The sequence below is a fragment of the Aptenodytes forsteri genome, unplaced genomic scaffold (assembly GCF_000699145.1).
Source record: "Aptenodytes forsteri isolate BGI_AS27 unplaced genomic scaffold, ASM69914v1 Scaffold276, whole genome shotgun sequence".
NCBI lineage: Eukaryota > Metazoa > Chordata > Aves > Sphenisciformes > Spheniscidae > Aptenodytes > Aptenodytes forsteri.
Window position 1 is genome coordinate 21,824 of NW_008795479.1, and position 11,426 is coordinate 33,249.

Genomic DNA, 11,426 nt, shown 5'->3' on the forward strand with positions numbered 1-11,426 from the left:
GCCCCACCCCACCCCGCCCCAAGGCACGCTGGGAGATGTAGTTCTTCTCCAATCACCGGGGGGGGCCCGGGGGACTCCGCGCATGCGCAGAGCGCGCCCCCGCCCTCCTTCCCGCCCTGGGCCTTCGCTCGGGGGGAAGAGGGGTTGACCTGCTGGAGAAGCGCCCGCAAACGCCAGCTTTAATTAAAAAATACACTCCTTTGCCATGGCCCGCGAGGGGCCCTGCTGCCCGCCAGAGAGCCCCGAGGCCTTCAGCAGGCTTTGCTGGGGCCCATAACGGGCCCTGCTGCCCTCCAGAGAGCCCTGGGATCTTTGCCGGCCTTCGCTGGGGCCTTCCCAAGGGTCAGGTTGGGGTTTGGGGGCGCGGGCCGGGGTTTTTGAGAGGGAAAGGGCAGAGCCCCACGTCTGTGGGGCTGCGAAGGGGCTGACAGGGAAAGGTGAGGGCTGCCAGAAGCTTTTAGTCCTGGCTGCTTTTGCGCGGGAGCAATGGATGGAGGTCCGCGTCCTTCCTGGGCTCCGTCTCGGTTTAGGCTGAAGGTTAGGTTTCGGAGAGAGAGAGAAAGCGAAGAGCCCCAGTGTGAGAAGGGGCAGAGAACATCAGTTCTCATAGGGCGAGGGACTGAATAGGGGCATCCTAATTAGCACGGAGGACAAAAAGAGTGCTCTGGGATGCAAAGAAAGCCTGAGGAGGGACCCACCCAGCACCGTCCAGTACCCACCCAAAGCCCCAGGACCCTTCTAGTGCCCCCAGTACCTCCCCAGATCCCCACTACCCTCAAAAGTCCCCCCGATACCCTCCCAGAGCCCCTAGTACGCCACAGAGCCACCCAGGACCCTCCAGCTTTCTCCAGCACCCCAGCCTCCTGGTACCCACCAGAGCCCCCAGGGCCCTCCCAATATCCCCAGTACGAGAGCCACCCAGGACCCTCCAGCTTTCTCCAGCGCCCTCATCAGAGCCCCCCCCCCAAGACCCTCCCAGAGCCTCCTGGTACCCACCAGAGCCCCCAGGGCCCTCCCAATATCCCCAGTACACTCCCAGAGCCCTCCCATAGCCTCCAAAGACTTCGAGGACCTTCCAAGTGCCCTCGGAGCACCCCTCCCCCCTCCCCAAGCCTCCAGAACACCCCAGAGCTCCCAAGACCATCCCAGAACCTCCCAGTAACCCTGCTGAGCACCCAAGTACACCCTAAAACTCTTCAGGACCCCCAAGAGCCACTCAAGACCCAAAAAAAAACTTGAGGCCCCCCCCCCCCACGCCCCCAGTACCCTCCAGTTCGTACGTTTGTGTTAAGTCACAATATTTTTTTTTTTTTCCTTCGTGGCCTGAGCGTCTTGGCCCATCAGCTCTTCGCCGGTTGATGTTTTTGCTGAAGATATGAAGGTTTTCGATCCCCTTCCAAGGACAGAGCCGGAGCTGTGGGTGCTCAGTGGTCTACAGAGATCTCCACGCTTGGAAAGGAGACGTCTTCAGTCGATAGGGTTTTAAGAGTGAGCAATGCTTTGGCAAAAGGGTTTTTAAAAACCCAACGATAACCTATCCGGAGAGCTCCAACGCACCTGCAAAGGCCACTGTGAGATAATTTCGATAGGTGATGTGAGCGTTCTCCGGGGTCACCTTGCAGACGGAGACTCGTTCAATTCCCCCGTCGCCCCCAAGGTGGCAGTGCCACCTCAGGCCAGCACAGCGCCCAACTAAACAGAAAAGGGATTCTCTACGTTTTTCACTGAAACAAACCACGAGACGCTTTTTAAAGCCTACCGTAAACACAGAAACTTAAAGAAAAAGGGTTGGTGAGCTTGCAGTCTCAACCGAAAGGTTTAACGTGAAAACCTTTTTCTTTCAGAATGGGTTTTGCCACCCCTGTCGGAAACAAGCGCCGTGCCTGATGATGGGTTGTGTTGCGTGGGTGCGATGGAGCTGCAGCGCCAGCGACAGCATTTATTTTTCGGTATCATCATCGTGAGAACTTACATCAACGTGAAACCAGGGACATCAGCTACTTTCTCCCCCCAACACTTTTGGCAGCGGTGCGATGGTCTGTACCCTCCCTTCCCAAATCATAGGCATCGTTTGGAGAGAAACATCATTTGTGGAGAGGTTTTGTGAGAGGTCCTTACATGGGGGAGCTCTGCCAGGTGAGACAGTACCAGCTGGAATTCCCTCTGCCACCCGTTCCTGCCTCCAGAGACCAAATATAGGATTTTTGGACAGTGAAACCAATCTTTTATTTTTCAAAGAAATTCTGCGATCTCATCAACGTCACACAGAGAGAAAGTATTTGTGTCATCGTAGCAGTACTCAATGCGAAACTGGAGAGAGGAAAACGTGGTCCCCATTATAACTGTAGGTATCGCAGTTTTACTCTGAAAGAAACCCTTTCTTCCCCCCAAAAGAAGTCACTAGGTGCCTGCAAATCATACTCCAAAATCCTCCCATGTGAAGGACTCCTTCCCAGCCTGTTAGACAGGCTGACCTAACGGAAGGAGTTTGCCCACAGAGCCAGAAAATGATTCTTGAAGTCAGTAGATCCATGCGAGCGTAGCATCAGGGGTTTAACTGCAGCCCCAGGAGTCCTCTCTGAAGCGCAGGGTCCGTCTATATCAGCGGGTAAGAGGCATAACTGGCGATCCCGCAATGGTTCGCGTGGTTTCTTGACATGCGGATATAGCCCTCGTCACCAAAACGCACGCCCCAACTTTTGGGACCGGAAACAGACAGACAGACATGAGAAAAATTGAATTCCTTTTTCTGGAAGTGAAGCGGCAGCTTTATCAACATGACAGCCTTGAAGTGTTTTCATTCACTGCTTCACGGGATTTCTAATCCCGTATTAAGTTATGACAACGCTCATCAACATAAAGGGAACTTAAGGCGGGTGTAAGTGTATTTTAAATGCATTTACAGTTCCTTCACGCTGCTAGGATGCTTTGACGTGGCTAAGCGTGAACCCTTAGGGAACAGTTTAAGGACCAATACCAACTTTCAACTCTACAACACCCCCCACTGCACAAGCACCCAACTGATCTCCCTCTCATCTGTATAAATACCGGTCGTTACAGAATTGTGAGGATGTCAGCCTGAGCGGTGGGAGGTTGCCTAGGAGAAGCCTACCCCTATAGATAGTGAGCATATAGGTAACGCGTTCGGTGATACACGGTCGTGCCCCTACCTGTTTTTCACAAGCCAGTAATCCTTATCATTTAGGGTGCCGTAGCCGATCACGAGCACTCCGTGATTCACCTCCTGTGTGCACCGGGGGTCGTCATACACACCTGGAAGAAAAGGAGTTTTGGAAGCGTGTCATCAGACCAGAAGACCTCGTCTTTGAGTCGTCAGCGGGACCGAATTCAACCTGCAGCATAGTCACTAACGCTGCTACCTTAGGTTTTGTCATATTGGTGCCTTCATCCAGGAATTAAGCCCCAACTTGCCAAATTCCACCAAACGTCATAAGCTTTACGTGCAGAGAGACACAGAAGGCTGTGAAGAAGATCTCCAGGGTAAAAGGACATACCTGACCTGTACAAGAAGAAGGTGGGCTGGGTGGCGTCAATGGCGACAGAGACTGGTCCGATGTTGGCTACAGCATCTTTCAGGGCGGCTTCGTCAGCGTATGGGAGCTCAACGTACTTGGAGCAAGTGGCGGCTCGTGTGGAAGCATTGTATCGACATGTGCCATTCTGGTGGGAACAAGGGGGGGTTGAGAAGAGGAGCATGAAGAATTCACCAGGAACATCTCAAGACTTTCAGGTACGTGTTTTCTATCAGCTCTCTTTTACCCTGTGCTACCCCGTTCTTCACTTTTCTTTGACCACCATTTTTCTATACACAGGATTACAGAAAAGATGGCTGGAAGGACCCGAAGAGACCATCTTGTCTATCTCACTTCCCCACACCGAGAGCGGCCAAACCATTTCAACAGAATTCGCTGCCTTTTTTCTAGAAACCTCCAATCACAATACTCCTAGCACTTCCCTAGAGAAACTGTCCTTGCTTCCTCATCCATCCCATCAGAAGGCTCCTCGTCATGTTTAACCTAAATTTCTTCTATTGTAAATTAAGCCCACGGCTTCTCATTCTCCCTCTGGACACAGAGAACGGCGTCTTTTGTCTCTGTAGCTGCCTTATGCATGTTTGAAGACTTGTATTCCACTTTTCTCTCTTGGACTGAGCTGCTGTTACTTTGACCTGTTTCCACAGGCCGTGTTTTCAAGACACCGGGTCATTTCAGGGCCTCTCTTGTCTCCGGCCATCAAGACTCTCAGCACTAGGATCTTTATTTTCTTATGGCTCTTTCCTTACGACCTTGCAGCAGTCATACAGCATCTGTTACAGGCAACTTTTAAAAAACCGATTGTATGAACGTCGTTCACCGGAAACCTCTGCCCACTGAAATGGTAGAAATATGAATACCCCATTTTTCAACTACAGAAGATGGAGTAATACAGAGAGCTGAGAACAGGACCCAGGACTCCTGTCACATTTTTCCCTTCCGTGTAGTACATTGCCTCATAATTTATGTAGGACAGAAATAAACATGCAGAAATTCTGGCTCCCAGTCCAGTCATTCACCTATGAGGAAAAAAAAGAAGTCTAAAGGTCCCTTCCCCGGGTCTGAAAGAATCAGCTGCAAAGGCTGATTACATGACACGAGACTGGTAGAAACCAAGACAGAGGGAAATCAGTGGGAGAGGAGGAGAAGGGTGTCTACGCAGGAGAGCAGAACGAATGGCCGTGTTGCTTCCACGCTCGTGTGTTCCGCAGATTTCACGTGCTGTCTAGGTCCGATGCCTACCTGAGCCGTGTAGGGGTAGGAATCGCCCGAGTCAATCCCCTGGTTGTCGATGATGTACTGGAAAGCAAAGGTCATGAAACCTCCACTGCAGCCTTTGTTCCCATACATCATGGAGCAGTCAACGAGGTTCTGGGTGCTCAGGGACACCAGCTTCCCCGTCTTCAGCTTCACCTGGGCTTCGAGGGCTCCCACGGCACTGAACGCCCAGCACGACCCACAGGCGCCCCGGCAAAAGCCACAGAGATGCTCAGACCAAGCACGGGACCGAGACACGAAGAGGCACAGAGGGAGCTTCGCACCTGATTCTTCACATCCGTGACGCATCCCTTCTCCCTCCAGTCCACCGTGTCCGGGACTTTCCCGCCAGGCTGTGGTCGGTACGTGGAGGTCCGGTTTGACCGAGGAGCGACGTTCAGCCCAGTTAACAAAGCTGCCACTTCCTCGCTGGTCTGGTGGGAAAAGAAAACACCGGCTCATGATCTCCTTGTCTCTGGTAAGTCCTACACTGGGTGTGTTGGAGGTGGATTTCCCTTGAACAGTCTGAGCTGCAGGAGTTAGCAGGTTTGTGGAGTCCTGGGCTTTTTATTTTTTACATTTAATTTCTAGCCATTCATTGGAAAGGGCAAGAAAAAGAAAATACAAAGCTTAACTCCAGCGCCAAAAATCCCTAGAAGCCGGTATGTTTCATTAAACAACACTACAACCTTGGAACATCGAAGAGGGGTGATTTGCAAATATATATAATGACCAGGACCAGGTCCGCGCACCCCAAATGCTGCATTAAGGAGGAGTCATTTCCTCACACCAGATTGCCTCACGCCAGTAGGCTGAACACAGGAATGTCTGAGCAGTTTGTCCACGGCTGCTGGAGTCCACAAGAAGAGGATGGGCTGAGAAGGGTTGGGAGTTTTTCCACCCCTGACCCACTTAAATTCCTTGTTAAATCAACCTCGTGGGTAATTAGAGACAAAGACAAGCCCCTTCTCAGCAGCACAGCCGGCACCTACCATGTCTCCCAGGTGGTTCATGCCCAGCTCGTAGGAGTGCAGCCCCAGCGAGTGCTCCAGATTGTGCAGCATCACGAGCCGCAGGTTCCTCTCCCACGTCGCGCGCCGGTCCCCTTCCTCTTTCTGAAATCAAACGCAGCCTCGTGGTGTGCAGCAACAGCCCCTGCAGCCGTTTCACCCCGTTTTATCCCACAAAAGCTTGTCGGGAGCCCCTGCCAAACCACCCCTGGGAACCAGCAGTGCCTCGAAGCGCCGTCGGCTCTTCTCCCTGCTGCGTGATGCGGCGGATGGTCACGCTGGAGCAGCACCCACCACATCGGCACCCCTAAGCCACCTCCACCCCGCCAAGACGCCCCTACCTCGTGGCGGTACTCCTTGCCGTAGGTTTTCTTCCAGAGCTGCCAGTGCCAGTCCAGCGCAGGGTCAGGGTGTCCCAGTGCCACCGCAAGCGCGGCCAGGAAGGCGATGGAAGCCAGCAGCTTCATCCCGCTCAGCCGGGACCAGGGAGTCGAATCGACCTGGGAGCTGAGGGCTCAGAGCTGGAGCCGTGCTTGACCCCTTAAGTGACAAATCCGGTTTGGTAAGGGAGGCAGAACGGTGATGACATCCCTGACCTGGACTCCCTGGCGTGCCCTTCACGGGGTTTCTACACTGGGTGATGCCAACAGCTCCTGTCCTGCCTGCCCAGACAAGCACCTGCCCTGCTCGCCTGTTGCGTACCCTCAACCCCTGCGAGATGGGAAGAGAAATCCCATCCAGGACTCGGAAACTTCCCTCGGGGAGAGAAGTCTGCTGGACCCAACCCCTGCCCGTGCGGACACCGACATGCAGGGACAAATCCAGACACGCGCCTCATCTCACGGTTCCACCCTGCCCGAGAAACCCTCCCCCAAAGGAGGCTTACGCATCGCCTGGTCAAGTGGCTGTTTTGACAAACCTGTGTTTTCCAGCACCTTGAAAAGCAAAAACAAAAAATCCTATTTTCATCCAGCTGAGGTCCACCAGCTCCTGAGGATGGGCTACCATGAACAATTCAACTACCCAGAGAGGGCTTGGGGGAGATTAGAGATAAGATGGAGCCAGAGTCAACACAAAAATACTGTTCCTTCAGTTTTACTTCCTCAAAGCTCAGTCCTCCCAGAAGGGTGTTAAAATACAAAAGCACCCAACATACCTGAAACGGCTTCTTCTGGTGGTGGGTACCGACCTTCAGCTCCCCGGGCAGTGCGCCTGTATGGGGTAGGGGGGATGCCGGGGACAAATCCAGCACGTCCCCACTGCTGGGACGCCCAGGACCTCTGACACACGGCAGCTGCAACTCATTGGACAAATCACGAGTCAGGAAATGCTCTGATTTCATTTTCACTTTGCTGGGAACTGGGCTTGCTGCACCACTCACGGGGTTATTTGAAGCAGTACCCTCAATAACATCAGAAAATGAGTGCAGCTGAGAGTTTCCTATTTCCAGCACCCCAAAAATTAATGGCAAGGCTCCCGCGGTGGTTTATGTGGCTTGCGGGGCCAGCGGGCAGGAGTCACGCTCCTCTGATACGATTTTTGCGTTTTTGTGATTTGGTGCTGAGCTAAGAGACAGGATGAGGTCGAGCACGGAGCCTGGCTCCTGGTTTGAACTGGGTAGACGTGAGCTCCCATCTCAGCTCAGCGGTGTACCGACCAGACCAAAACCAGTGCTTGGCGGGGGGGGAAATAAAAATCACATTTATTCACTTTTAACAGTGGGGTAGCACAGATGGGAAGACGTGGTTAAAATGCAGTCATGGGATGGAGCTGAGCTGGCCAGCCTCAGCGCCGCGGGGACGGCAGAGGACACATTTAATGCACATTACATTGCAGTCAGGCTGAAAACGCAGTCAAGCAAAGTCTCCAGCTGCCTGGAAATCACGCTCCAGCCTCCGGTCAGGGCATCCTGCGGGTTCCCACGAAGGACAGCCAGGCAGGAGGGTGCATTTCCCACCACTACGAAGCACCAGGGGACATAAAATGGCTGCAAGAAACCATCTTCTAAGAGAAGCGGAGGAAGCAAAACAGTTTCTCAAGAGCTTTGAAGATGCAGTTGAGTCATTTTCTAAAAAGCTGCCAGAGACTGCAAGAGTCGGCAATGACAACAGAGAGCCCTCCACCTAAATAACTGCAATAATTCCCAACAGATTATCCCTTATTAGTGGGTAAGTTCCTGGGGAGGGTGAATGAGGTGGTCATACTTGACGAGACCCTCGAACAAGCCAACTGCGACCGCTCCTAATTTCTGCTGCTTATCTGTAGAAATGCAACGGGATTCCTCGAGGCGGGAAGGCTGGGTTAGAGCCAGGCACACTCGAGGTCAGCGGGGTGAGTGGTGGCATCTCAAGACGCGTCCTTGAAGCAGGGAACCCTCTAGATCTGGGGGTAAGCGCCGTAGCTGGCAATCCCGCAGTGGTTTCCACGGTTCCTCGCCATCCGGATATAGCCCTGCTCACCAAAATGCGCACCCCAACTGTTGGAAGAAGAAAGAAGCAAAAATTAGACAACAGGAGGCAGCTGCCTCCTTCCGCACCACCCCTCACCCTCACTTTTTTCTCTCCCCACCCCTTTTTTTAAATTTTTGTTCAACTCATGCTTCCTCCCCAGCAGCCAGAGGAATAGCCAAATTCGCATCTTTTGGCCAAAAAGGCTGAACCTCCTGACTGCTTCCCTGCCAGATTTTGTTGCCACTAACTCTTCTAAGGGGGGGCGCAGAGGAAAATCACTTATTTTCTATGTGCTGGAGTGAGTCAAGACCACCAGGGAAACACCAGGTAAAGGTGAATGGATTAGTTTTGTATATTAAAAATACATTATTTAAAAAAAAAAAATCCTACCAAGGACAGAGATGAGAGACAGAGGAGGAAACGGGGGGGGGTTTAGCCCAGCCCTGACATGAGGATAAAGGAGCTTTGTCGACAGAACTGTCCACAGTTGGGATTTTTTTTTTTTGTTGTTCTTTTTTAAAAAGATAATGGTTTTCAGTTGCTGAATGTAGCTTTGCTGACATCGCAGGTTTGGTTTTTTTCCAGAGATGTGTCTGTCTGAGCAGGACTCTTCCGTTTCAGCACTTTGTTTCTTCTTGTTCTGCATTTTAGACAGTGAAAAACGCGTTCACAAAATACATTTTAATGCAAGGGGCAGCCCAGCTGCAATGATCCTTGAGGCTGTGCCTCCAAATTGGCCGGAGGGGGTTCGCCAGCATGTCCCCAAATCAAACCAGCTCGGTTTCTCTCTCCGAGAAGCACCAGCCCTTTGCGCTGACTCAGCATCCAGGAATGTTGGAAACCCTGGTGTTTCCTACAGAGCAGAAATCCCATTTTTTGAGCCGCCTCGCAGCACTGAGGAGTTAGCAGGTGCGTTTTGGGTGACATACGTCGATTTGGGTTTCTAGGGCTTAATCAAGGGCCCTTTACATCGCGGTGGTGATGGAGCCGAGCCCTAAACACGTCTAAAGAAAGCTGATGGGCATCTAAAAGCGCATCGCTGGCATGTCTTTGAAACCTCCAGGGTGCCCCTCGGAGCGGAGGCTGAAAGGAAAAGCTGCTCGGCGGCTGGGTTTGCTGTACCTGTTTTTCACGAGCCAGTAGTCCTCCCCATCCGAAGAGCCATAGCCGATGACGAGCACGGCGTGATTCACCTCCTGAGAGCAGCTCGGGTCATGGTAGATACCTGGAAGGCATTTGGAAACAGCCTTCGGACAACTTGCCCTAAGTCACTGCCCGAACGGGAATTAAATTCACTCTTTGGGAGGCGTCACCAATGCCTGTCGCCAAGAATGAGGGCAACACAAGCTAAACGCAAGTCAAAGCTGAAATAATTTACATTTAAGGAAGCTGGGTCACGGGAAAGAAAACACATCCCTATCTTGAGATCCCCTGGAAGACCCACCAGCTTTGTACAAGAAGAAGGTGGGCTGACTGGCATCAATGCTGACAGAGATGGGTCCCACGTTGGCGACGGCATCCTTCAGCGCAGCTTCATCGCCGTGCGGCAGCTCGATGTACCTGGAACACGTGGCTGCCCGCGCCGTCGGGTTGTAGCGGCACGCACCGTCCTGGCAAACGAAGGTAAGGGGGAAAACGCGTCAGATCCTGCGCAGAGTCCTGCTCTGCGTTATGTGAGTCAGAACTAATGCTCGCGGCATTAAAGACGGACAATTCCATGGTTTTCCAAAGTGGATTTCCTCTGGAAGCAACAGGACTATTAATTCCTCCATTTTAAGCTGAGCCAGCCTAAGCGTTGCCCAGATCCGATGCCTACCTGAGCCGTGTAGGGGTAGGAATCGTCCGAGTCAATCCCCTGGTTGTCGATGATGTACTGGAAAGCTTTGGTTCTCCATCCGCCACCGCAGCCTTTGTTCCCATAGCTCCTGGTGCAGTCAACGAGGTTCTGGGTGCTCAGGGACACCAGCTTCCCCGTCTTCAGCTTCACCTGGGCTTCGAGGGCTCCCACGGCACTGAACGCCCAGCACGACCCACAGGCGCCCTGGCAAAAGCCCCAGAGAGGCTCAGGTGCTGCCCCACGGGACCAAGACGTGGGGAAGCACAGAGGGAGCTTCAAACCTGGTTCTTCACATCCGTGACGCATCCCTTCTCCCTCCAGTCCACCGTGTCCGGGACTTCGCTGCCAGGCTGCGGTCGGTACGTGGAGGTCCGGTTTGACGGAGGAGTGACCTTCAGCCCAGTTAACAAAGCCGCCACTTCCTCGCTGGTCTGGTGGGAAGGAGCACGGAGGCATTCGCGACGTGCTGAGGTTTACTTTGCGCAACAGGAGAGCGGATCCATCCACGCATCCCACCCCACCGAAAGGACCAGGTTTATCCTCGCAGCCTCCGGGGACTGAGGCACGTGGTTGCGGCATCACCAACACGGCGCGTTTCATCCCCCTTGACCAAACAGATGACTTCACGCTTGAGCCTCACGGCGCGGCCGGCACCTACCATGTCTCCCAGGTGGTTCATGCCCAGCTCGTAGGAGTGCAGCCCCAGCGAGTGCTCCAGATTGTGCAGCATCACGAGCCGCAGGTTCCTCTCCCACGTCGCGCGCCGGTCCCCTTCCTCTTTCTGAAATCAAACGCAGCCTCGTGGTGTGCAGCAACAGCCCCTGCAGCCGTTTCACCCCGTTTTATCCCACAAAAGCTTGTCGGGAGCCCCTGCCAAACCACCCCTGGGAACCAGCAGTGCCTCGAAGCGCCGTCGGCTCTTCTCCCTGCTGCGTGATGCGGCGGATGGTCACGCTGGAGCAGCACCCACCACTTTCTTCCAGAGCTGCCAGTGCCAGTCCAGCGCGGGGTCAGGGTGTCCCAGTGTCACCGCAAGCGCGGCCAGGAAGGCGATGGAAGCCAGCAGCGTCATCCCGCTCGGCTGGGACCGGGGAGGGCAGTGCCAGACCCCAGCCTGGGGGTTTTATTTCCCCACCGATTCCCAAAGCCACCCCCATTCCCCTTAGTGCCTTTTTCCTTGGCGAGGGGCTGTCTCCGGTCACAGAGCGATGCTCTGCGGCCCCAGTGCCACCATGACACCCCTCCCGCACGCGCACCTGCAGTGCCACCCCCCCCCCCAAGAAAGCCCTTTCTAAGGAAACTTCGCCTATCCCCATGT

General features: G+C 53.7%; 2 protein-coding genes across 2 annotated transcripts in view; both read right to left on the reverse strand.

Moving 5' to 3' along the window:
• Nucleotides 1–2,233: 2,233 nt before the first annotated feature.
• LOC103900498 (cathepsin S) lies at nt 2,234–7,080 on the reverse strand. Its single transcript, XM_019472581.1, has 8 exons — nt 6,978–7,080; nt 6,163–6,361; nt 5,804–5,926; nt 5,096–5,245; nt 4,797–5,021; nt 3,516–3,681; nt 3,171–3,273; nt 2,234–2,696 (listed from the first exon to the last, which is right to left on the reverse strand). Exons 2-8 carry the CDS (start codon nt 6,286–6,288, stop codon nt 2,597–2,599), a joined length of 993 nt encoding a protein of 330 aa, XP_019328126.1. The 5' UTR covers nt 6,289–6,361; nt 6,978–7,080; the 3' UTR covers nt 2,234–2,596.
• A 1,117-nt stretch (nt 7,081–8,197) lies between these two features.
• The window catches only part of LOC103900497 (cathepsin S), a 4,323-nt gene continuing 1,094 nt past the window's right edge, over nt 8,198–11,426 (reverse strand). The window contains exons 2-7 of the mRNA XM_009281190.1: nt 10,767–10,893; nt 10,390–10,539; nt 10,088–10,312; nt 9,716–9,881; nt 9,394–9,496; nt 8,198–8,297 (exon numbers count right to left, since the gene is read on the reverse strand). Of these exons, the coding sequence (XP_009279465.1) occupies nt 8,198–8,297; nt 9,394–9,496; nt 9,716–9,881; nt 10,088–10,312; nt 10,390–10,539; nt 10,767–10,893 (871 nt within the window). The remainder of the gene's footprint in view (nt 8,298–9,393; nt 9,497–9,715; nt 9,882–10,087; nt 10,313–10,389; nt 10,540–10,766; nt 10,894–11,426) is intronic.

What these genes read in the sequence shown, in the direction of transcription:
- LOC103900498 (XM_019472581.1), bottom strand. Translation starts at nt 6,288, where the DNA reads ATGAAGCTGCTGGCTTCCATCGCCTTCCTGGCCGCGCTTGCGGTGGCA. An exon ending in GCAAGGAGTACCGCCACGAG is followed by an intron (nt 5,927 to 6,162) that starts GTAGGGGCGTCT and finishes GTTTGATTTCAG; the next exon opens with AAAGAGGAAGGGGACCGGCG. An exon ending in TACTGGCTTGTGAAAAACAG is followed by an intron (nt 2,697 to 3,170) that starts GTAGGGGCACGA and finishes CGGTCCCAAAAG; the next exon opens with TTGGGGCGTGCGTTTTGGTG.